This window comes from Balaenoptera physalus, assembly GCF_965194825.1.
Source record: "Balaenoptera physalus genome assembly, chromosome: 1".
In the NCBI taxonomy this organism is placed as follows: Eukaryota; Metazoa; Chordata; class Mammalia; order Artiodactyla; family Balaenopteridae; genus Balaenoptera; species Balaenoptera physalus.
In genome coordinates this window covers 62,812,809-62,836,873 of record NC_138882.1, presented here as the reverse complement: position 1 = coordinate 62,836,873, position 24,065 = coordinate 62,812,809, and the positions used below count along the sequence as shown (strand labels likewise).

General features: G+C 39.2%; 2 protein-coding genes across 2 annotated transcripts in view; one reads left to right on the top strand and one right to left on the bottom strand.

The window, feature by feature from the left end:
• Positions 1-24,065, top strand: part of FIRRM (FIGNL1 interacting regulator of recombination and mitosis) — a gene marked incomplete at its 5' end in the record, with an annotated part of 325,889 nt that overhangs the window by 75,271 nt on the left and 226,553 nt on the right. The window lies entirely within an intron of this gene.
• Positions 1-24,065, bottom strand: part of F5 (coagulation factor V) — an 86,878-nt gene that overhangs the window by 53,766 nt on the left and 9,047 nt on the right. Inside the window, exon 3 of the mRNA XM_082439417.1 lies at positions 15,740-15,862. Within this exon, the coding sequence (XP_082295543.1) occupies positions 15,740-15,862 (123 nt within the window). The remainder of the gene's footprint in view (positions 1-15,739; positions 15,863-24,065) is intronic.

Here is a 24,065-nt window from a genome sequence, read left to right as displayed (position 1 = left end):
TTTGAAAGTTTTCAGCCACTATTTCTTTGAATATTTTTTTCTGTCCCTTCCTTTTCTAGGATTCTAATTACAGTTTACCCTTGAACAACATGGTTTAAACTGTGCAGGTACACTTATACATGGTTTTCTTTCAACAAATATGTACTACACCATCCATGGTTGGTAGAATCGGCAGATGCAGAACCACAGATATAGAGGACAGACTAAAGTTACACGTGGATTTTCGACTGTGTGAAGGGTTGGTGCCCCAATCCCCACATTGTTTAAGGGTTAACTGTACACATATGTCAGATCACTTGATATTGTCCCATAGTTCACTGAAGCTCTGTTCATTTTGTTCAGTCATTTTTATTTGCATGTTTTTATTTTGGATAGTTTCTATCGTTACGTATTAATGTTCTCTAATATTTCTTCTCCAGTGTCTAATGTGCTGTTAATCTCATCCAGTGTGCTTACCATTTCAGCTATTGTATTTATCTATAGAGTTTCCATTTATGTTTGTTTTTTTTTAACATTCCATCTCTCTCCTCATCATGCTCATACTCTTCTCTACCTTCTAGAACATATGGAGAATATGTATAAGGGCTATCTTAATGTCTTTGCTTGCTACTACTATCATTTCTTTTTTAAAATTTAAATTTTATTTTAATATAGTTGATTCACAATGTTGTGTTAGTTTCAGGTGTGCAGCAGAGTGGTTCAGTTATACATATACATATATTCATTCTTTTTTAGATTCTTTTCTCATATAGGTTATCCCAGAATATTGAGTAGAGTTCCCTGTGCTATACAATAGGTCCTTGTTGGTAATCTATTTTATATATAGTAGAGTGTGTATGTTCTTCTTCTGGATCTGTTTTTATTGATTGATTTTTTCCTTGATTAAGGGTAATGATTCTCCTGATTTTTTGAACACATTAATTTTTATTAACATTGTGAGTTTTACATGTTGGTTTTGGGATTTTGTTTCATTCTTGTAACAAGTATTGGATTTTATGCTGACACATAGTTCAGACGCTTGGAATCAATTTTATACTTTCAAGTCTTATTTTTAAAGCTTTGTCATCTCCTGAGTGACCTATAGTCTAGACTAATTTTGTCCAACTTCTGTTCCTTCTGGTGATTCTACCCAGTACCCATTTATTAAGAGGTCTTTCCGCTTTTGATGGTGGGAACATACACTATTCCTGACCCTGTGTATGGTCTAGGGGTTGTTCTGTCTGTTTCTTTTTGGTGGTATTTACCTTACCGTTAACACTTTCCTCACATACATGTGCATATTAGTACTTAGTTGAAGACTTGACAGGACCTCTCACTGGATTTGCAAGAGCTCTTTCTCTGTGGCTGTACCATTCTCTCTAGGACTCTGCCCTACAAATCACAGGTTCTAGACACTATGGCCTACCCAAAGTCTAAACTCTATTTCTTCAACTCAAAGTGACTGCTGGGCTCTGTTTGGGTTCACCCTCATTGTGCTGTGCCCTGGAAACTCTTTCCAGGCAGCGGGCTCACCTCATTTGTTGTTATTCCCTCATGGATCATTCTCTTGCATTGTCTATTGTTCAGTGTCTGAAAACTGTTTCATGTTATTTTGTCTGCCTGTCTAATTGTTAAGCAAAAGGGTAAATATGGTCCCTCATGTCCAAAAGCCAGACTCTGAGATGTTGAATTTCTATAAGAAATAGTTTATGTTGTAGCAGTGTCAGCTACCCTTGTCTACTTGCACATCATCAGGAAAATCTATTCCACTCAGAAACACTCATGTGAATATGCATGGCATCAGCATACATTTGGGCTCTTCAGATGGGAGTGGGAAACAAGGTATATGCATCCATCAGCAATGGGGCATTTAGGCACTGCAGCAACATGCATTGCTGTACCACATGAGGTTCTGAGTATGGAAGTCATAAGGTAGAAGATTTGAATAGGTACGTCTAGATTCACTGACATGTTCTCCATAGGACACCATTCTATGCATGGAAGAGAATACAACCAAACTTGAAGTAATATTGTAGTCATGATTTCATTTGCTTTAGAGATAGGAAACAAAGATGGACTTTAATACCCTCAGAAGCTGCCAATTTATTGTAGATGATTAAGCTTAGAGCATAGGGGAAAAAAAAGACTAGTTATGGGTGGACCATAAAGTCTTTACTGAAGACAGGAGACTGAATCAGGTTACTATTAGGTCAACACAAATCCAACTGTGTCAACTCATTCCATCAAACTTTTGTCTTATCCACAGGATAAAGACTAAGTTTGTTACTATGGCAGCTGAAGTTATTCATGAGTTTGCCCAGTCTACCTATCCAGTATCATCTCCGTTTGTATCTCTATGCCATGCATATTTTGTACTCCACAGCAATTTACTATGTCTAAAATATATTCCAAGTTTGCACTCTTCTCTGTATCTCTATAGGCATCACTCTAGGACAAGCCTAGACTCCAGAATTAGCCTGTTAACTGGTCACTGGGATTCTGGCATAAGAGGATCCTCATAATCTATTTCCCAGCCTGTAGACAGAATGATCCCTTAAAACCCCATATCTTACTTTGCCATGTTCCTGCTTAAAATCCTGACAATGGCCTCTTATTTCTCAAAATCCTTAACATCGACCACAGGTCCATTTATGATCTACCCCTACTTCTCTCTCCATTCTCAACATGTGTGACTTTTCCCCTTGTTTACTATGTATCAGTCACACTTGGGTCTCCTTTTAGTTTCCCAGAAATACCAAGTTACATCCTAGCTCAGGGTCTTTGTAGATATTATTCCCTCCGCCTAGAGTGTTCTTCCTCTTTTTCTTCCTTTGGGTAAATGTGTGCTCATCCTTCAGATGTCAAGTGTAAGCTTACTTCTTCCCTGATCTATGATTGTGCTGTTTTTTTTTTTTCTTTTACAGCACTCACCACAATTTATAATTAAGTATTGATATGTGTGAAATTATATGATTAACTTTATTTCTTCCTACTAGATAATAATTATTTGTACCATGCACATTTCTGTCACTAGAATATGAGCGACTCAAAGACAGGTGCTGGATTGTATTTGTCTTAGTATCTCTGGTGCCTTTCACAGTACCTAGCATGGAGAAGGTGCTCAATGAATGTTTATCGAACTCTTAAGATTTAAGGTCCTATGGTCTAGAAACAAGGTCATAAAGTCTAAACTCATGTGTATGTTTGTTAGAATTGCATGGTATTAAAACATATTAAATGCCAGCATTAACAATATGGAGATATTATATAAGAATCTGGTTGCTGGTTTCTCTTAAAGAATAACAACAACAACAAATAAAAACCTGGAGATCTGGTGACACTGGATCAAATTCCTGCATAGAACTTGGCTGAATCTGAGTCCTGGATGCCCCCTTCAGATAGGACACTAGCTGTCTGATCACCAGTCCCTACTGGACTAAGTTTTTCATTGAATTACCCTCCTGGCTGCTGTAGGCACCTACGTTTGTGACCCTTGTGCTAGTGAAAAGCTTAACACGGGACTCTGTTGTATCTTTTTTTTCCCCACAAAAGATATCCTTTTGACACTGATAACCAATATTTAATAGGCTGAACTTTCACTCCATTGATAAAAGGATTTGAGTGTTAAAATTATCAGGAGCTGAGAAATGTTAAAAGCTGAAATAACTTCCTGTGAATAATAATATTATTCCAGTCTAAGTCAAAAAGAAAAAAGAGTTTATGAGGAAGAGTCTCTGCTAATAAACACAATGAATTATCTCTGGAAAGTTGCAAAATAGCTTTGGTAGCAAAGCACAAACAGAACTGATAAGGAGATCTGCCCTCTCAGGTTAACCTTGACTGTTGACTGGAATTCAAATGGCAAGTTGTTGACTAAAGCTATGTTGAATCAAGCATGATGACCCTTATTCAATGCTTCATGCTTTGTGATCTCATGAAGTTAAAAAGTGATGTTTCTGGACGTAATACTTCCACTGTTCCAACTGTGATTCTACTATAGGAAATTCCTATAGTAGCAAATGGCATTCATAAGCTCTCAAAAGGACAAAATGTGATATTCTTTGTAGGGTGAGAGAGAAATTTTGAAGTTCTTCCTCTTTCTCTGGATAAACATATCCTATAGGTCAGTTTACTCATTCTCTGATCTCTGATATATATCATATAATTTCGCAAATATTTAATTGAAAATTGTGATGATACTATAATTAAAATATTTGTGAAATTATATGATTAATGATACTTTTCCTGCTAGACTGTGGGAGAAAGTACATGAGTTTGCGGGCAAGAATTGAAATTTCTTGGTTGTACTACTTGCTAACTGTGTGAATTTGGGAAAATTTCTTAACCTCCCTTTCAGCCTCAGTTTTCTCATTCATAACTTAAGATAATATAATAATTTTCTAGCAATAATATTATCATTTTGATGGGTTCTGAGGACTGAAAACTATATGTAAAATGTCTGGCACCTAACCAATGCTATGGCTACCTGTGCTAATATACTTAAGTATTTTGGCTATTTCCTTTCCAAGCCATTTTTAAATTAACGTAACCTCTTTCATTTATGAAGAAATGAACTTCATACTTCTGATATGATTTATCTTGTGTTCTTAATTTCTCTTAATACATGTGAGAAAGACTGAATCTATTCTAAAGGGGGTAAGAACTGGTAGTAAGATCAGGTAACTGCTCACAATCACCGACAAAATTAATACATTTCAGAGCAGGTGGAAAATAACACATGGTCTCTACTTTCCAATCTGGTCCTCAGTCCCTCAGTTTAGTTCAGTAATGATTGTCATCATCATCATCTATGTTCCAGGCTCTGGGTTAGGTGCCAGGGCACAAATGTAAGGAAGACAGCTGGAGACCCTGAGGGGCTCACAGCCCAGTTAATAGTAGATTACATGCTGGTGCACTGGTTGTGATGGATTTCACTTCTAGATTTCTTCTAGGGCCACTTCAATGGAGAAGCCATAATCAGAACACATTGTTCAACTGTAATGAGAGCAACCAATATAATTTTCTAAGAATCACGCAAGAGGCTGTAACACATGCTAGATATAGCAGCGTAACCAATTATCCAACAATGTCAAACTTAATTTTAAATGGTGTTACATATCCAGGTTTATTTGAACACATAATGGTTTTTAATGTCTACCTCATTGACCAGAGTAAATTACTGAGAATTTCACATTCACATGTTAATTAAACATAAGATAAAGAGACAGCAGAAGCAAGAAGAACTACAATCCTGCAGCCTGTGGAACAAAAACCACATTCACAGAAAGATAGACAAGATGAAAAGGTAGAGAGCTATGTACCAGATGAAGGAACAAGATAAAACCCCAGAAAAACAACCAAATGAAGTGGAGATAGTCAACCTTCCAGAAAAAGAATTCAGAATAATGATAGTGAAGATGATCCAGGACCTTGGAATAAGAATGGAGGCAAAGATGGAGAAGATGCAAGAAATATTTAACAAAGACCTAGAATAATTAAAGAACAAACAAACAGAGATGAACAATACAATAATTGAAATGAAAACTACGCTAGAAAGAATCAATAGCAGAATAACTGAGGCAGAAGAACGGGTAAGTGACCTGGAAGACAGAATGGTGGAATTCACTGCTGCGGAACAGAATAAAGAAAAAAGAATGAAAAGAAACGAAGACAGCCTAAGAGACCTCTGGGACAACATTAAACGCAACAACATTCGCATTATAGGGGTCCCAGAAGGAGAAGAGAGAGAGAAAGGACCAGAGAAGATATTTGAAGAGATTATAGTCAAAAACTCCCTTAACATGGGAAAGGAAAAAGCCACCCAAGTCCAGGAAGCACAGAGAGTCCCATACAGGATAAACCCAAGGAGAAACACGCCGAGACACATAGTAATCAAACTGGCAAAAATTAAGACAAAGAAAAATTATTGAAAGCAGCAAGGGAAAAATGACAAATAACATACAAGGGAACTCCCATAAGGTTAACCGCTGATTTCTCAACAGAAACTCTACAAGCCAGAAGGGAGTGGCATGACATATTTAAAGTGATGAAAGGGAAGAAACTACAACCAAGATTACTCTACCCGGCAAGGATCTCATTCAGATTCGATGGAGAAATCAAAAGCTTTACAGATAAGGAAAAGCTAAGAGAATTCAGCACCACCAAACCAGCTCTACAACAAATGCTAAAGGAACTTCTCTAAGTGGGAAACACAAGAGAAGAAAAGGACCTACAAAAACAAACCCAAAACAATTAAGAAAATGGTCATAGGAACATACATATCGATAATTACCTTAAACGTGAATGGATTAAATGCTCCAACCAAAAGACACAGGCTTGCTGAATGGATACAAAAACAAGACGCATATATATGCTGTCTACAAGAGACCCACTTCAGACCTAGGGACACATACAGACTGAAAGTGAGGGGATGGAAGAAGATATTCCATGAAAATGTAAATCAAAAGAAAGCTGGAGTAGCAATACTCATATCAGATAAAATAGACTTTAAAATAATGTTACAAGAGACAAGGAAGGACATTACACAATGATCAAGGGATCAATCCAAGAAGAAGCTATAACAATTATAAATATATATGCACCCAACATAGGAGCACCTCAATACATAAGGCAACGGCTAACAGCTATAAAAGAGGAAATCAACAATAACACAATAATAGTGGGGGACTTTAACATCTCACTTAAACCAATAGACAGATCATCCAAAATTAAAATAAATAAGGAAACAGAAGCTTTAAATGACACTATAGACCAGATAGATTTAATTGATATTTATAGGACATTCCATCCAAAAACAGCAGATTACACTTTCTTCTCAAGCGTGCATGGAACATTCTCCAGGATAGATCACATCTTGGGTCACAAATCAAGCCTCAGTAAATTTAAGAAAATTCAAATCATATCAAGCATCTTTTCTGACCACTACGCTCTGAGATTAGAAATGAATTATAGGGAAAAAAACATAAAAAAACGCAAACACATGGAGGCTAAACAATACGTTACTAAATAACCAAGAGATCACTGAAGAAATCAAAGAGGAAATCAAAAAATACCTAGAGACAAATGACAATGAAAACACGATGATCCAAAACCTATGGGATGCAGCAAAAGCAGTTCTAAGAGGGAAGTTTATAGCTATACAGCCTACTTCAAGAAACAAGAAAAATCTCAAATAAACAATCTAACCTTACACCTAAAGGAACTAGAGAAAGAAGAACAAACAAAACCCAAAGTTAGCAGAAGGAAAGAAATCATAAAGATCAGAGCAGAAATAGATGAAATAGAAACAAAGAAAACAATAGCAAACATCAATAAAACTAAAAGCTGGTTCCTTGAGAAGGTAAACAAAATTGATAAACCATTAGCCAGACTCATCAAGAAAAAGAGGGAGAGGACTCAAATCAATAAAATTAGAAATGAAAAAGAAGTCACAGCAGACACCACAGAAATACAAAGCATCCTAAGAGACTACTACAAGCAGCTCTATGCCAATAAAATGGACAACCTGGAAGAAATGGACAAATTCTTAGAAAGGTATAACCTTCCAAGACTGAACCAGGAAGAAATAGAAAATATGAACAGACCAATCACAAGTAATGAACTTGAAACTGGATTAAAAATCTTCCAACAAACAAAAGTCCAGGACTGGATGGCTTCACAGGTGAATTCTATCAAACATTTAGAGAAGAGCTAACACCCATCCTTCTCAAACTCTTCCAAAAAATTGCAGAGGAAGGAACACTCCCAAACTCATTCTATGAGGCCACCATCATCCTGATACCAAAACCAGACAAAGACACTACAAAAAAAGAAAATTACAGACCAATATCACTGATGAATATAGATGCAAAAGTCCTCAACAAAATACTAGGAAACAGAATCCAACAACACATTAAAAGGATCATACACCATGATCAAGTGGGATTTATCCCAGGGATGCAAGGATTCTTCAATATATGCAAATCAATCAATGTGATACACCATATTAACAAATTGAAGAAGAAAAACCATATGATCATCTCAATAGATGCAGAAAAGGCTTTTGACAAAATTCAACACCCATTTATGATAAACACTCTCCAGAAAGTGGGCATAGAGGGAACCTACCTCAACATAATAAAGGCCATGTACGACAAACCCACAGCAAACATCATTCTCAATGGTGAAAAACTGAAAGCATTTCCTCTAAGATCAGGAACAAGACAAGGATGTCCGCTCTTGCCACTATTATTCAACACAGCTTTGGAAGTCCTAGCCATGGCAATCAGAGAAGAAAAAGAAATACAAGGAATCCAAATTGGAAAAGAAGTAAAACTGTCATTGTTTGCGGATGACATGCTACTATACATAGAGAATCCTAAAGATGCCACCAGAAAACTACTAGAGCTAATCAATGAATTTGGTAAAGTTGCAGGATACAAAATTAATGCACAGAAATCTCTTGCATTCCTATACACTAATGATGAAAAATCTGAAAGAGAAATTAAGGAAACACTCCAACACCATTGCAACAAAAAGAATAAAATACCTAGGAATAAACCCACCTAGGGAGACAAAAGACCTGTATGCAGAAAACTATAAGATACTGATGAAAGAAATTAAAGATGATACCAACAGATGGAGAGATATACCATGTTCTTGGATTGGAAGAATCAATATTGTGAAAATGACTATACTACCCAAAGCAATCTACAGATTCAATGCAATCCCTATCAAATTACCAATGACATTTTTTACGGAGCTAGAACAAAAAATCTTAAAATTTGTATGGAGACACAAAAGACCCCAAATAGCCAAAGCAGTATTGAGGGAAAAACACGGAGCTAGAGGAATCAGACTCCCTGACTTCAGCCTATACTATAAAGCTACAGTAATCAAGACAATATGGTACTGGCACAAAAACAGAAACATAGATCAATGGAACAAGATAGAAAGCCCAGAGATAAACCCATGTACCTATGGTCAACTAATCTGTGACAAAGGAGGCAAGGATATACAATGGAGAAAAGACAGTCTCTTCAATAAACGGTGCTGGGAAAACTGGACAGCTACATGTAAAAGAATGAAATTAGAACACTCCCTAACACCATACACAAAAATAAACTCAAAATGGGTTAGAGACCCAAATGTAAGACTGGACACTATAAAACTCTTAGAGGAAAACATAGGAAGAACACTCTTTGACATAAATCACAGCATGATCTTTTTTGATCCACCTCCTAGAGTAATGGAAATAAAAACAAAAATAAACAAATGGGACCTAATGGAACTTAAAAGCTTTTGCACAGCAAAGGAAACCATAAATAAGACGAAATGACAACCCTCAGAATGGGAGAAAATATTTGCAAACGAATCAACGGACAAAGGATTAATCTCCAAAATATATAAACAGCTCATGCAGCTCAATATTATAAAAACAAACAACCCAATCCAAAAATGGGCAGAAGACCTAAATAGACATTTCTCCAAAGAAGACATACAGATGGCCAAGAAGCACATGAAAAGCTGCTCAACATCGCTAATTATTAGAGAAATGCAAATCAAAACTACAATGAGGTATCACTTCACACCAGTTAGAATGGGCATCATCAGAAAATCTACCAACAACAAATGCTAGACAGGGTGTGGAGGAAAAGGAACCCTCTTGCACTGTTGGTGGGAATGTAAATTGATACAGCCACTACGGAGAACAGTATGGAGGTTCCTTAAAAAACTAAAAACAGAATTACCATATGACCCAGCAATCCCACTACTGGGCATATACCCAGAGAAAACCATAGTTCAAAAAGAAACATGCGGGACTTCCCTGGTGGTGCAGTGGTTAAGAATCCACCTGCCAATGCAGGGGACACGGGTTCGAGCCCTGGTCAGGGAAGATCCCACGTGTCGTGGAGCAACTAAGCCCGTGTGCCACAACTACTGAAGCCCGTGTGCCTAGAGCCTGTGCTCCACAGCAAGAGAAGCCACTGCAATGAGAAGCCCGTGCACTGCAGCGAAGAGTAGCCCCCATTCACCACAACTAGAGAAAGCCTGTGCACAGCAATGAAGACCCAACGTACCCATAAATAAATAAATAAATTTACAGAATAAAGTTGAAAAAAAAATTAAAAAAAAAAAAAAGACACATGCACCCCAATGTTCATTGCAGCACTATTTACAATAGCCAGGTCATGGAAGCAACCTAAATGCCCATCGACAGACGAATGGATAAAGAAGATGTGGTACATATATACAATGGAATATTACTCAGCCATAAAAAGGAACGAAATTGGGTCATTTGTTGAGACGTGGATGGATCTAGAGACTGTCATACAGAGCGAAGTAAGTCAGAAAGAAAAAAACAAATATCGTATATTAACACATACATGTGGAACCTAGAAAATGGTACAGATGAACCGGTTTGCAGAGCAGAAATTGAGACACAGATGTAGAGAACAAACATATGGACACCAAGGGGGGAAAGTGGCCAGGGGTGGGGGCGGTGGTGGTGGGATGAATTGGGAGATTGGGATTGACATGTATACACTGATGTGTATAAAACGGATAACTAATAAGAACCTGCTGTATAAAAAAATACATAAAATAAAATTTAAAAATTAAAAAAAAGATAATTATAAGTGGAATATATATTTAAAAAACACATAAGATAAATTTCAAATAATTGAATGAATGATTTTAATTGTTACTATACTAAAAGATTAATTATGCAGATATTGAAACAAATAAATTTGCATATGGAGATAGATTCTGTAATTATACTGAGCGAGGATTACTAATGAGACAGTTTGGGGATAAGTTTTCAATGCTTTAATTCTTTTCCTTGCAAAGTATTTTATTTTACCTTTCATCTACAATAAAACAGGCATGTTGTATATTTGTTTTTACAACCTATATAACATGAGGTATGAAATATAAATAGCTATTTAGAGGAAGCATTTATGAAATACATTTTTGGCAAATCTGATTTTTACTTTGTAATCAAAACGGAAAGTTTAAAACTCTTAACTGAAAAGATGAGAAATAGACAGGAAAGACTATTATGCTAGAGCACAAAATGTCCTTGTTTAACTTCTCACTAGAATAAATTCTTTATACAAGGGCAGCCCTTTATTTCATATTTTTTCAATTCTGTTCACTTCCTGCTTAGTCCATAGTCAGCTTTGTTATTTGTTTACCCTTGTCATGATGAACTAATTATTTGCCAAGAGGCTCTGAGTTTTTTTTTTTCAAATGTAAAATGGTGCGTACAAGCTTTGGAAAAGTGAAGTTACATAAAGAGCCACTTTGGTCACCCATTAGGGTGCTTGTTCATGAAATCCTCCCTCGTTATTTTTTTTTTTTTGGACAGCTCTTTTCCTCTCCATTTAATAAACTTAGTGAACAGTTCAGTGTGCATTTAAAGATTCAGAACATTCTTTTAGAAGCTATAATTTAGGCAGTGGGCAAATTAGAGTGCTGATGTTTTGTAAAGAGCCTGGTTTCATTGTACAGGGCGTGCAAGTCTCTTTCATAGGAGAGTTCATAGTTTTTAGATTTACAAGAATTATTATATTAGCCCTTACAATTTGTTTCAGGTATTTATCATATACTCAAAGAAGTACCTATATAAGCCCAAAATATCCAGATGCAAAGTGAAAAATGTAATTGACTACATGATGTCAAGCATTGGAATGTTTTGAAAAAATATTTTTTCATATAGAGAATTTGGCAACACTTAGATGCAAAGAACAATATCTGGTGGAAAAGTTATTTATTTACTTGCTCGTTTATTTATTTATTATTTGGAGAGTTGGCTTACCAGCAGACAGCTGGATATTATAGAACTAATTTTGTTGTATAGTACTCATAATGCAACTCACACATTTAAATTGTGAGAATATAAATCAAAGAATAATATTAAGATTCCCTCTGAAACAAACTTTTAAAGGTAATGGACCAAAACAGCTTCAGAGATCTTACTGGACGACAAAATTTGCTCAAAGGTGTAGCATTATAATCAAACAGTTCAGCATGTACTGGCTATAGAGTTTCTGAAATTTTAGCCTCAAACTGAAATTCTTTTAGTGATAAAAAGTTTTAAAATGATTAAGTACAGCTGCAGATATTTTATTTACTGGTTTAAAAACATATTGCTATTAAATACATTTCTAAAAGGAATGTTCTTGTAAGCATTTTTATGAATCACAATTTGTCTATCCTGCCAAAAGGGTTACCCATCATTGCCCTATGTAACACTGTACACCTGGGGACGGGGTGCAACTGGGAGTAATTTGAAAACACCATGCTACAACTTGGCATTTATGTCAGATGCTTCCAGTTTATGGATGAAAGGCCATCATGAGACTTCCACACTAAATACAGTAACATCTTTCCTTGACAGGACTCAGATTTCCAATTATCTCCTAACTAAAGCATAGCCAAGAATTAAAAAAGCAACAAGGTTCCTGGACAACCAAAATAAATGTTACATAATCCATGCATAAAAGCTCAGGGTCTTTACCTGTAGACAATACCAGAGACAGTAATGTAGTTTGTATACTCTTAGACTGCACACAGTTCTAACATTTGTGGATCTTTGTAAAATCTCAAAGTAGAGTGGAAGTAATGGTTTAGAAAGGGATTCGAATTTTCCTCCTTACTCTTCTGTTTTAAAACAAGTCTGGGAAAGTATAACGTTTAGAAAGATTTGCATCCAAAGTGATTAAAAGAAAGTATCTTACACTTAAAGAAGGAAACCTCAAACTATCTGGAAAACATTCTTATCCGAAACAACTCATTCATTATGTCCTCCTGGACAACTGAAGTTTTCTATGCAATTTTAGTTCATTTTGTCATCTAAATTCCATCGTGGGGTTCTATTTCATTTGAGTGGAAATAAAATGACGAGCAGTATATAAAGCCAAGGTCTTCATTCAACCTAAGCTTCTGGAAACAAAATTTAATGCCTGCAATATAAACAGCCATGAAAGAACCACAGCAATAACACTATCCTTATTGTGTGCAACTGTGTGCCAAAACCCTTACATATATTATGACTAACCCTTGCAATAACTTTAGATGGGAGGAATTGCTATCCCCATTTTATAGACATAAAACTGAGAGTTAGAGGTAAAGGAAATCTTCTAGGTAAACTTAGGGTTCAAACCCAGGTCATTCTGGCTCTAAAGCCAGCATTCTTTCCATGGCTACCTTTTTCTTCTAGCTGATGAGAGTAGGTCTCCAAATCTATAGTGGGGCTCAAGGATTAATTCCCAGATAAGGGCGATTGCTGTCTAGGTTGTATCATTCACTGATTAGATCAAGCAGACACACAGGCAAGAATGGAGTCCTCTTTCAAGCCACTTATATTGTTTCAACCTCCCACCATTTGTCTCACAAATATCTACCTCTGCGATAAAGGAATCTGGATTCTCTTGTAGCTGACTCAGCATGTAGTTAATTCATTTCCACTCCTGAAAAAATAGTTCAAACCATAGAAGGAGGCTATGGGTGAGGGTGAGTGTCAGACATGAAGGAGGAAGAGGAGATGTTTTATTCTCAGAGAGTGCATGATAAAATGAATAGAAGGCTTGTCTTCTTTTTTATTTGTATTTTTCACCGCGAAGGACACTTTTTAGCTGTTTACTAGATTTGCATCTCATCTCTAAGATAACATTTGACTTTCCCCATCAATCTGTGCTTACCTTTCTCAGACTCATGAAACCAGGGGCAATAACCAAGTGACCAATGGAAGTGGTGGGAGCATTTTAAATAATTGCTCATAAGTGATTCTGGCTGTAGGGGAGTGTAGGGACAAATAAACAGTAAAGGAAGGGGGATACTGTTGCAAGGTTCATTCCCTGTGCAAACAGCTTAGCTGGAATGCAAAGTCCACAACGCTTACCTCCTCCCACATCTGAAAGAGAACCTGCATGGGACATTCTGAGGGTTCTCCCCTCGTGCATTGTGTTGCTGAATTCCTGATGCAGTCATCTGGAATCCTTATAAGTAGGTGATTCTTCACTATGTCACTATGCCATTGCACGCTACCTCACCCAGAGTCTTGCCAAAGTGCCTTTTTAAGATGCCTGAAATTACAGTTAATGCTTCATTGTTTTTCCTCAAGCCAAATATTGAGTGATAATACTAATAGTCCTGGGGAGGTTAGTTCATTGACTTATTATCAGTCACTTATATGTTGTCAGAATGAGTTTGATAACAATTTACATAGGAAACAATAAATATAAAAGTCACTTTCTAATCCCTATATTGTCAAATAAATATTAAATTATTTGAGCATATTTTTAAATTTTTAATTGAGATATAATTGACATATAACATTGTAATTTGAACACATTTTGATTGAAGAATTACCTTTACCATCATAGCTAATATTTATCAAGTGCTTATTATATGCCACGCATTGTTCTAATATTTCATGACAACAAACCTATATGAGGTAAGTGTAATTACTATCCCCATTTTATAGATGAGAAAGATGAGGCACAGAGAGGTTAAGTAACTTTTCAAAAGTCACACAGCTAATAAGTGTCTCAGCCAGGATTTGCACCAGGCGTCTAGTTCCAGAACCTACATTGTAAACCACTCTGCTACTCAGTTCTTCTCTTCAAAGGTATAATGGCTGGAACACATGGGAAAAAGATTTGTGAATCATGAAGTGTTAAAATTTATTTTTAAATGTTATTATACCAATATCTATTACAATATGGATAATTTTCTTATATCAGTTCCTAACAGAACTCTGCTCTGCTTAATGTGGTCTGAACATCAACATAATGGAAATAATCAGAACAATATCAACATGGGTACTTACCATCCTGCGGCTGATGCAGTCACTTTTATCACCACCATCTTCATGATCTTCACCATCATTGTTATCATCATCATCATTGTCATTATTTATTGAGGGCTTACCAGGTTCCAGGAACCACGTTTAGTTTGTTACCTAAGTGATCTCATTTGATCCTCAAAGTAATCTTATGGAATGGGTATAATCGTTCTCATTTTATAGATGAGAAAACTGAGGCTCAGAGATGCTAAGGTCATAGAACCAGAAATTGTAAAGCTGGAATTTGAATTTAAGTCTGCCTTCAAAGCTTATGTTCTTAAGTACTTCACTATGTCCAAAATTTTAATACTACTTCTACTACCACCGTCACCACCAAATATCACTTATTAAGTGCCATCTATGTGCCAGGCTAGTCCTATGTTGCTATTTCGAACTATGTCTCATGGGCCAAATCCAGTCAGCTGCCTGTTTTTGTAAATAAAGTTTTATTGGGACACAGCCATGTGCATCCATTTACATATCGTCTATGGCTGCTTTTGTACTAAAGAGTAGAGTTGAGTAGTTGCAACAGAGATTCCATAGCTCACAAAGCCCAAAATATTTACTGGCTCTTCACAGAAAAGTATGCAGACCCCTGCCTTAACCCATCTTGCAATATATGTATTATTATTCTCATTTTGCAGAGGAACATATTGGAGTTCATAAAGATTAGGTAACTTGCCCATCCAACTATTAAAAAACAAGAACCTACAAAAAAAACTGAGGTCCAGATGACCCCAGAACTTTTTCATTTTCCTCTCTGACATCTACAAAGGCAACAACTTTTATAATTACCAGTTGCAGGAAAGGAGATTTCTCTAACTTGGTCAACAATATGGTTTAAAATGTTTGACACAGGTGGTAAAGAGTTGTACGTTTTCCCTTGTCAGAGGGATGTTAAATTCCTCTTACCTTCTGAGAATTTACTGTACTTAATTCCTTGAGGATGGATGCTTAAGGGCTTGTCTGCCTTATTCTTAAAGTGAACTTTCATGACGTCGCCAACTTCGGCATATAAAGTAGGTCCAAGAAGTCCTATGAAAACAAGGATTTAAAATATGTTTGTGTTCAGGATTACCAAGACAGAGCTGCTAAGCAAGAAAAACATGCAGAAAACCCCACGGGTGATTGCCGTCATTCCTCTCAGTCCTGAGGTTGACCTGCTTATCTTCAATCTAGAAGGCTTTGCCAGCTCATTAACTCTATATTACATGCAGGAAGATAAGGATGGGAAGGTAGAAACACTTGGCTTGGGCCCAAAGCTAGTTAAGAGAGTAGAAGAAATAGTTCTGACCATGTCCACTCCATTCTGATCCACTGTCATTCCTGGGGAGACTACCATCTTGGGTCAAGAAAGATGTTCATTTTCACTTATACAGGGTAATGTAGGAAGGGTGACTGGCTACTTTAGATCTCTCTGAAGGAGAGACCTCAGAGACCTAAATGAAGTCAGGGAGCAAATCAGACTGTTCTCTGGTCCTGAGGCAAATTCAAAGTCCCTGAGGCAGGAGTTTGATGTATCCAAAGAACAGTCAGATGAACTGTGTGGCCAGAGTGAGAAAAGTTGGGGGTGGAGGGGGCAGATCACCCCCTATGGGCCATGGTAAGGACTCTGGATTTTCTTCTAAGTGAAATGGGAAATCACTGGAGCTTTGTGCAACAGAGAGACATGGTCTGATATGTTTTAAAAGTTCAACCTACTGGGCATATGCCCAGGGAAAAACATAGTTCAAAAAGACACATGCACCCCAATGTTCATTGCAGCTCTATTTACAATAGCCAGGACATGGAAACAGCCTAAATGTCCATCAACAGATGAATGGATAAAGAAGATGTGGTACATATATACAATGGAATATTACTCAGTCATAAAAAGGAACAAAATTGGGTCATTTGTAGAGACATGGATGGACCTAGAGACTGTCATACAGAGTAAGTCAGAAAGAGAAAAACAAATATCGTATATTAATGCATACATGTGGAATCTAGAAAAACGGTACCGATGAACCAGTTTGCAGGGCAGAAATAGAGACACAGATGTAGAGAACAAATGTATGGACACCAAGGGGGGAAAGCGGGGGTGTGTGTGTGTGTGTGTGTGATGAATTGGGAGATTGAGATTGACATATATACACTAATATGTATAAAATAGATAACTAATAAGAACCTGCTGTATAAATAAATAAATAAATTTTTTTAAAAAGTTCATCCTAGCAGCTGTGTAGAAAATATTCTGTGTAGTGACAAGAGTGGAAGCAGACCAGGTGGTGTAAATGAGAGACAACAGTGTATTGGGCCAGCATGTGTAGCAGTGAAGTGGGGAGAAGAGGTTGGATTCTGGACATTTCAACAGTAGAGCCAGCAAATTTGTTGAGGAGTTGGATGTGGCACTTGAGAGAGAGAAGTCAAGGATGACACCAAGGTTTTTGATCTGAGCAACTGGATAAATAATGTTATCAGTTACTTTGATGGGGACACAGCGGGGAGGACAGGTTAGGGTGCAGAAATCAAGAGTGAGGTTTCACTTACTACATCCCAGGCACTGTGCTAGGCTCTGGGGCCACATGGATAAATAAGGCACCGTCCCTGTCCTTAAGGAGATCACAAGCTCGTTTAGAGATAGACATTTGATAGGAGCTACTGCTGAGATACGGGCCAAGTGCTACGGGAGCAGAGAGGATAAAGGACCAATTCTGTCTGCGGAGTTAAGGGAACAGTTGATATTTGAGTCAGATTTTTGAAGAATCACGTATTAGAATTTCCCAAAGTGTAGTCCTTGGATGCTCTGCGTCAGAATCAGTGAGGGTCTAACTAAAAGGCAGACTCCCAAGTAAATACTATCTCAGCCTCAATGAACCTGAGTCTCTGGAGGTGGGGTTTGGGAACCTGCATTTTAGATGTGTGCTCCTGAGTGACTCTGATGTCCTCTAAAGCTTGAGAACCTGTCACCAAAAGCCCTCTTTCAGACAATTGACTGTTCTCACTTCCAAGCCATCCATAAGCTCTCATGGGGTTGGCTTCTGCCCATTAGGAATCACAGGAGCAGGAGAGGGAAGTTACAGTAGTCATGGAGTTCAACGGGCATTTGTTTGCAGTGGCGATAATTATAAACGTCCCTCTTGATATATTTGAGCTCTCTAAGTCCTTACATTAAACCTCCCAATACATCTTTGAGGTAGATATTAAGATCTTTATTTTATAGATGAGGAAACTGAGCCTCAGAGAACTTAAATATCTTGCCCAATATTATACAGCTAATTAGAGGCAGAGCCATGATTTAAACTTAAATCTGCGTGATTCTAGATACTGAGCTTTTAACCACCTGTTTGTATTGCAGCCCCCACCTTGTAGTTATTCATTCATTCAACAAATATTGAGTGCTCACATTATCCTAGGTGTTAGAATTGCAATGGTGAGTAAAATAGATGTACCCCCTGCCTTCATAGAGCTTAGAAAATAGAAAGAAAGATAGATTTTTAACAAATGATCACACAAATATTGAATTACAAACTGTGGTTCATATTATGAAAGAAAAGTACAGAATTCTCTTAAGAGCATTTGACAGAGGCATCTAGTCTAATCTTAGAGGCAGGGAGGGAATCAGGGTTGGGAAATGCTTCCCTGAGGAAGTGATGCATTAACTGAAGTCCAAAGGCAAAGAGGCAAAGGGATAGACAAGGGCATTCCAGGGAGTGGGATTAGCATGTGCAAAGGCCCTGAGGTGCCAGAAAACTTGGCCTATTCAGAGAACTGACAGCCATGGGAAGGTAGAGCTTAGTAGGTAAGAGAGATAGGCAGAAAGTGAAGCCAAAGGCATGATCAGAGGTCCAGTCACATAGGGCCTTGTAGGCCTCTTAGACTTTTGCTTTTTAACCTAAGAGTTTCTGGAAGCAGGGATGTGACATGAACCACATACTGGTTTTTAAACCTCTGGCTGCATTTGTGGAGTGTGATCTGGGGAGAAACCAGAGTGAATGTTGAGAGAATAGATGGAAGGCTCCAGGAGAGAGATGTTGGTGACTTGACTTAGTTTAAGGTTAGGGCAATGGAGATAATCAGGAGAGAAGGTATTAGCTGTTTAGGAAATCCAATTGTCAGGACTTGATGGGTTGAACATGGAGTGGAGGATGAGGGAGATCAAGTTGCCATGGATGGCTGGTGAGGTTCTGCCTTGGAGGGCTGGGTGGATGAGGGTGCCATTCTCTGAAATGGAGGATGTTGTGGGAGGGTTTTGTTTGGTGGGTGTGGTAGGCAGGATAATGGCCTCCCAGAGATGTGCCTGTCCTAATCCCTGGGACCCATGAATATGCTACCTTATATGGCAAAATGGACTCTGTGGGTGTGATGAAGTTAAAGATGCTGAGACGGGGAGAGTTTCCTGGATTATCCAGGTGGGCCCAATGTAATCATAAAATCTCTCATAAAAGGGATGCAGGAGTATCTGAGTTAGCAATCGGAAGATGCTACCTGCTGGCTTTGAAGGTGGAGGAAGGGGCCATGAGCCCATGAGTGCAGGTGGCTTCTAGTAACTGCAAAAGGCAAGGAAACGATTCTCCCCTAGAGCCTCCAGAAGGAATAGAGCTCTACAAACACCTTGATTTTAACCCAGTGAAACTCATTTTGGACTTCTGGCCTCAAGAGCTCTAAGATAATAAATTTGTGTTGTTTTATGCCCCTAAGTTTGTGGTAATGTGTTGCAGCAACAATAGAAAACTAATTTCCTATTGGCATTGATAAAATGTGATCTCTGAGATAGAGGTCCTATCTTTCCCCAACTCCTATCTTTCCACCCACTTATTCCTTTCACTGAACTCCAGTCCTAGAGTTTATATTGACCTTGTGCCTGAAGCTTTTTGTTTGTGTGTGTGTGCTTTCTTTTTCTTAGAAATGACATTGTGTTTGAACATCGGTAGACAAGGATTTAAACTTCTGATCTATTATTTATAAGCAGGGTACACTTTGTTTTTTGGGTTTTTTTTTTCATGGATTTAATTAATTAATTAATTAATTAATTAATTTTTGGCTGTGTTGGGTCTTCGTTTCTGTGCGAGGGCTTTCTCTAGTTGCGGCAAGCGGGGGCCACTCTTCATCGCGGTGCACGGGCCTCTCACTATCGCGGCCTCTCTTGTTGAGGAGCACAGGCTCCAGACGCGCAGGCTCAGTAGTTGTGGCTCACGGGCCCAGTTGCTCCGCGGCATGTGGGATCTTCCCAGACCAGGGCTCGAACCCGTGTGCCCTGCATTGGCAGGCAGATTCTCAACCACTGCGCCACCAGGGAAGCCCTGTTTGTGTGTTTTTATGTTAGTGCTGCACAGGACCATGGAGGCCACAGTGTTTAATCCTCATTATAGAGATGGTTACAAAGCCTGGGAAGTGGGTGCAGAGAGTGACTGGGTGGCATTGCTGGGTGTAGAACTCAGTTCTCTGGACTCTTGAACCAAAGCTTTCTTCACCACCTTCTGCAGGGCGGGTCAGACCCCCCACTTTCCTGGAACAGTCCCAACGTCCACACCATTTTTTACTCCTGGCCACATCTGACTCCACTGGCTGACCCTCTCTTCTGGCTGCTGCCCTCAGTCCTAGCTCCCGGCAGACGTCCCCACTGGCTACTCCCACCGCCCAGAATGCCCCTGAGCCCAATCAGGTGCTGACCGCTGTCACATTGTCCACCGCATTTTGTTGCCGTGGTTGCCTTGCTCGGCTGATTTGTTTGTTGGCATCACATGGCTGCAAATGCCAGATGCCCAGAATAAGTCTTCTAAGTTATTTAACCTCTTACTGCAATGAGTTCTTTGGAATATTTATTTAGCCTCCCTATCTGCTTCTTCAGAATTAAAGCAAAACAAAGGGATGTTTTTATAAATACAAACCAAATACCTTTGTGCATGTAGGCAAACACATGGCTGAATGTTGTTTGAGCTGCTGTTTAGTTCCTCCATTAGCCAGATGGCCTAAGACCTTTTCCACCCTCTCCTCAGTGCCCAAAGCCAAATTGGGGGAAGGAGTGGCCTATCTTGAGATCCCAGGAAGTTACCACAGCATGTACCCAATTTCTTGCAGTTTTGGAGTTGGAAAGGACTGCAGGAGGTCAGCTAACGCAATCCCCTGTTCTCAGGTGAATAATGTGTTGCAGAACACAGGGCAGCCCATTGTTGCTGCTAATATAAAACCCCTTTGGGGACAAACATTTCATAATCTTCCTTGAAAATACACAGAGACTCAAAACTAGCCGTTTTAGAGCCCAAGACAGGAGTTCTGAAAATGAGCCTGGCCCCTCCGCCTGGCCCCATGTCCACAAACCTCACTGGACAGGTGTCTCATCAGACCTCCAGTCCTGTAGACTTAGCCCCACCTGTAATTACCGTAACTTCTGGGCTCATGCTGCAGAAATGGGGCACATGGCTAGAATCGTACCCACCAGATGGGTGGAGCAGGAAATAAGCGAAAGGTACAAAGAACACAGAACTAGACAATGGAATGAGGAAGACCACATAGTCAGTGGCAGTGTTCACACCAGATCTTATTAAAACTCTGAGACTTTTCCTTTACATCAGGTTTGCCTCCTAGTATCAATTATTACACGGATACAGAGATGAATAAGACACCACCCCTGCGCTCCAGGGGTTCATAATAAAGCAACTTTGGGAGTTCAGGAAGAGGTTGCATGAAAATGAATGTTAAAATGCCTCAGCCCCCCATGAAGGTTAGTATCTCTTCCACCTCAGGCTGATCCAACCCAGCTTTGAATCACATCACTTCCTGTTTCTCCTGAGTCTGGCTCCATCAATTATTCTCCCTCAGATGTTTTTATCCTCTCCTTTTCTATTGGATTCTTCCCTTGAACACTTAGATATTTTAAGTCACTGTCATTCTTTTTTAAATAAAACTCTTAAAATATCCTTAAACCCCTCATTCCCTCCCAGAACTACTCTATTTCTCCTCCCATTTGGAGCCAAGTTTCAGGAAAGAGTTATCTATGTTAGTTCCTCCTACTTACATTTCCTCACCTTCCCTTCAGTTCCATTCCATCTCCGTTAGCAGGGAAAGTGGCACCAGGGAAACCAGGTAAAGAGAGAGTTTCAAGAAGGGGGAGCATTACATGTCCTAGTGATGTCAAGTGGGAAAATAACTGGAAAGAAACCATTGGTCTGGCATCTAAGAGGTCATGGGGCCTCTTTTGGGAGAGTAGTTTGGTATGATAGAGAATGAAATGCACCAATCCCACAGGAAATTGGTAGTGAAGGAAAGGGGAGAAAAGGCAGACAGAGTCAAGGGGAGATTTTTTTTCGAGACAGGATGTGAATCTGAACATAAGTTGTGTTCCGTTTTATTGTTGAGGATTTTTGACGGAAGGGAAGGCTCCAGTTAAGGAAAGATTGAAGATAAAGGGAGATCCGAGGAGGAGGCAGAACAAGATGGAATGAATAAAAGAGATAGAAGGACGAGTCTGGGGAAGATGACAGGTCTTCACCTGGTTGGGGGGAAGGATGAGTGAATTACTGACTAAGGGGACTTAACTGGAGGAAGTTCTCTCTTAATGGCCTTTATCAGTTCTGTGAACTATGTTACCATATTTACGATCCCAGAAACCCATTCAGCCTACTTTCCTTAATTAAAAAAAGGTGAGGAAATAAAGAGGAGATTTTTCTCTAAAAATTATAGCTGTTATATACATCACACTAAATAAAACAGAAGAGATGGGAAAGATAGATGCAAAAGAATCATCCATATACAGTTCCTTTAAATGAGTCGAGGGACCCAGCAAATGATCATTTGCTAAGGCTCATCTGTGCTCATTAAACTAGACCATAAGCTCCAGGAAGGCAGGAGATGTGTCTGTCTTGTCCAGTGTGGCATCCATAGTGCCTAGTTCATTCATAGTGCCTAGTTCAATGTCCACTGTGGCATCCATAGTGCCTAGTTCAATGTCCACTCTGACATCCATAGTGCCTAGTTCAGTGTCCACTGTGGCATCCATAGTGCTAGTTCAGTGTCCACTGTGGCATCCATAGTGCCTAGTTCAGTGTCCACTGTGGCATCCATAGTGCTAGTTCAGTGTCCACTGTGGCATCCATAGTGCCTAGTTCATTCATAGTGCCTAGTTCAATGTCCACTGTGGCATCCATAGTGCTAGTTCAGTGTCCACTGTGGCATCCATAGTGCTAGTTCAGTGTCCACTGTGGCATCCATAGTGCTAGTTCAGTGTCCACTGTGGCATCCATAGTGCTAGTTCAGTGTCCACTGTGGCATCCATAGTGCCTAGTTCATTCATAGTGCCTAGTTCAATGTCCACTGTGGCATCCATAGTGCCTAGTTCATTCATAGTGCTAGTTCAGTGTCCACTGTGGCATCCATAGTGCCTAGTTCAGTGTCCACTGTGGCATCCATAGTGCCTAGTTCAGTGTCCACTGTGGCATCCACAGTGCTAGTTCAGTGTCCACTGTGGCATCCATAGTGCCTAGTTCATTCATAGTGCTAGTTCAGTGTCCACTGTGGCATCCATAGTGCCTAGTTCAGTGTCCACTGTGGCATCCATAGTGCCTAGTTCATTCATAGTGCCTAGTTCAATGTCCACTGTGGCATCCATAGTGCCTAGTTCATTCATAGTGCTAGTTCAGTGTCCACTGTGGCATCCACAGTGCTAGTTCAGTGTCCACTGTGGCATCCATAGTGCTAGTTCAGTGTCCACTGTGGCATCCACAGTGCTAGTTCAGTGTCCACTGTGGCATCCACAGTGCCTAGTTCAGTGTCCACTGTGGCATCCATAGTGCTAGTTCAGTGTCCACTGTGGCATCCATAGTGCTAGTTCAGTGTCCACTGTGGCATCCACAGTGCTAGTTCAGTGTCCACTGTGGCATCCACAGTGCTAGTTCAGTGTCCACTGTGGCATCCATAGTGCTAGTTCAGTGTCCACTGTGGCATCCATAGTGCTAGTTCAGTGTCCACTGTGGCATCCACAGTGCTAGTTCAGTGTCCACTGTGGCATCCACAGTGCTAGTTCAGTGTCCACTGTGGCATCCACAGTGCTAGTTCAGTGTCCACTGTGGCATCCACAGTGCTAGTTCAGTGTCCACTGTGGCATCCATAGTGCTAGTTCAGTGTCCACTGTGGCATCCATAGTACCTAGTTCAGTGTCCACTGTGGCATCCACAGTGCTAGTTCAGTGTCCACTGTGGCATCCACAGTGCTAGTTCAGTGTCCACTGTGGCATCCACAGTGCTAGTTCAGTGTCCACTGT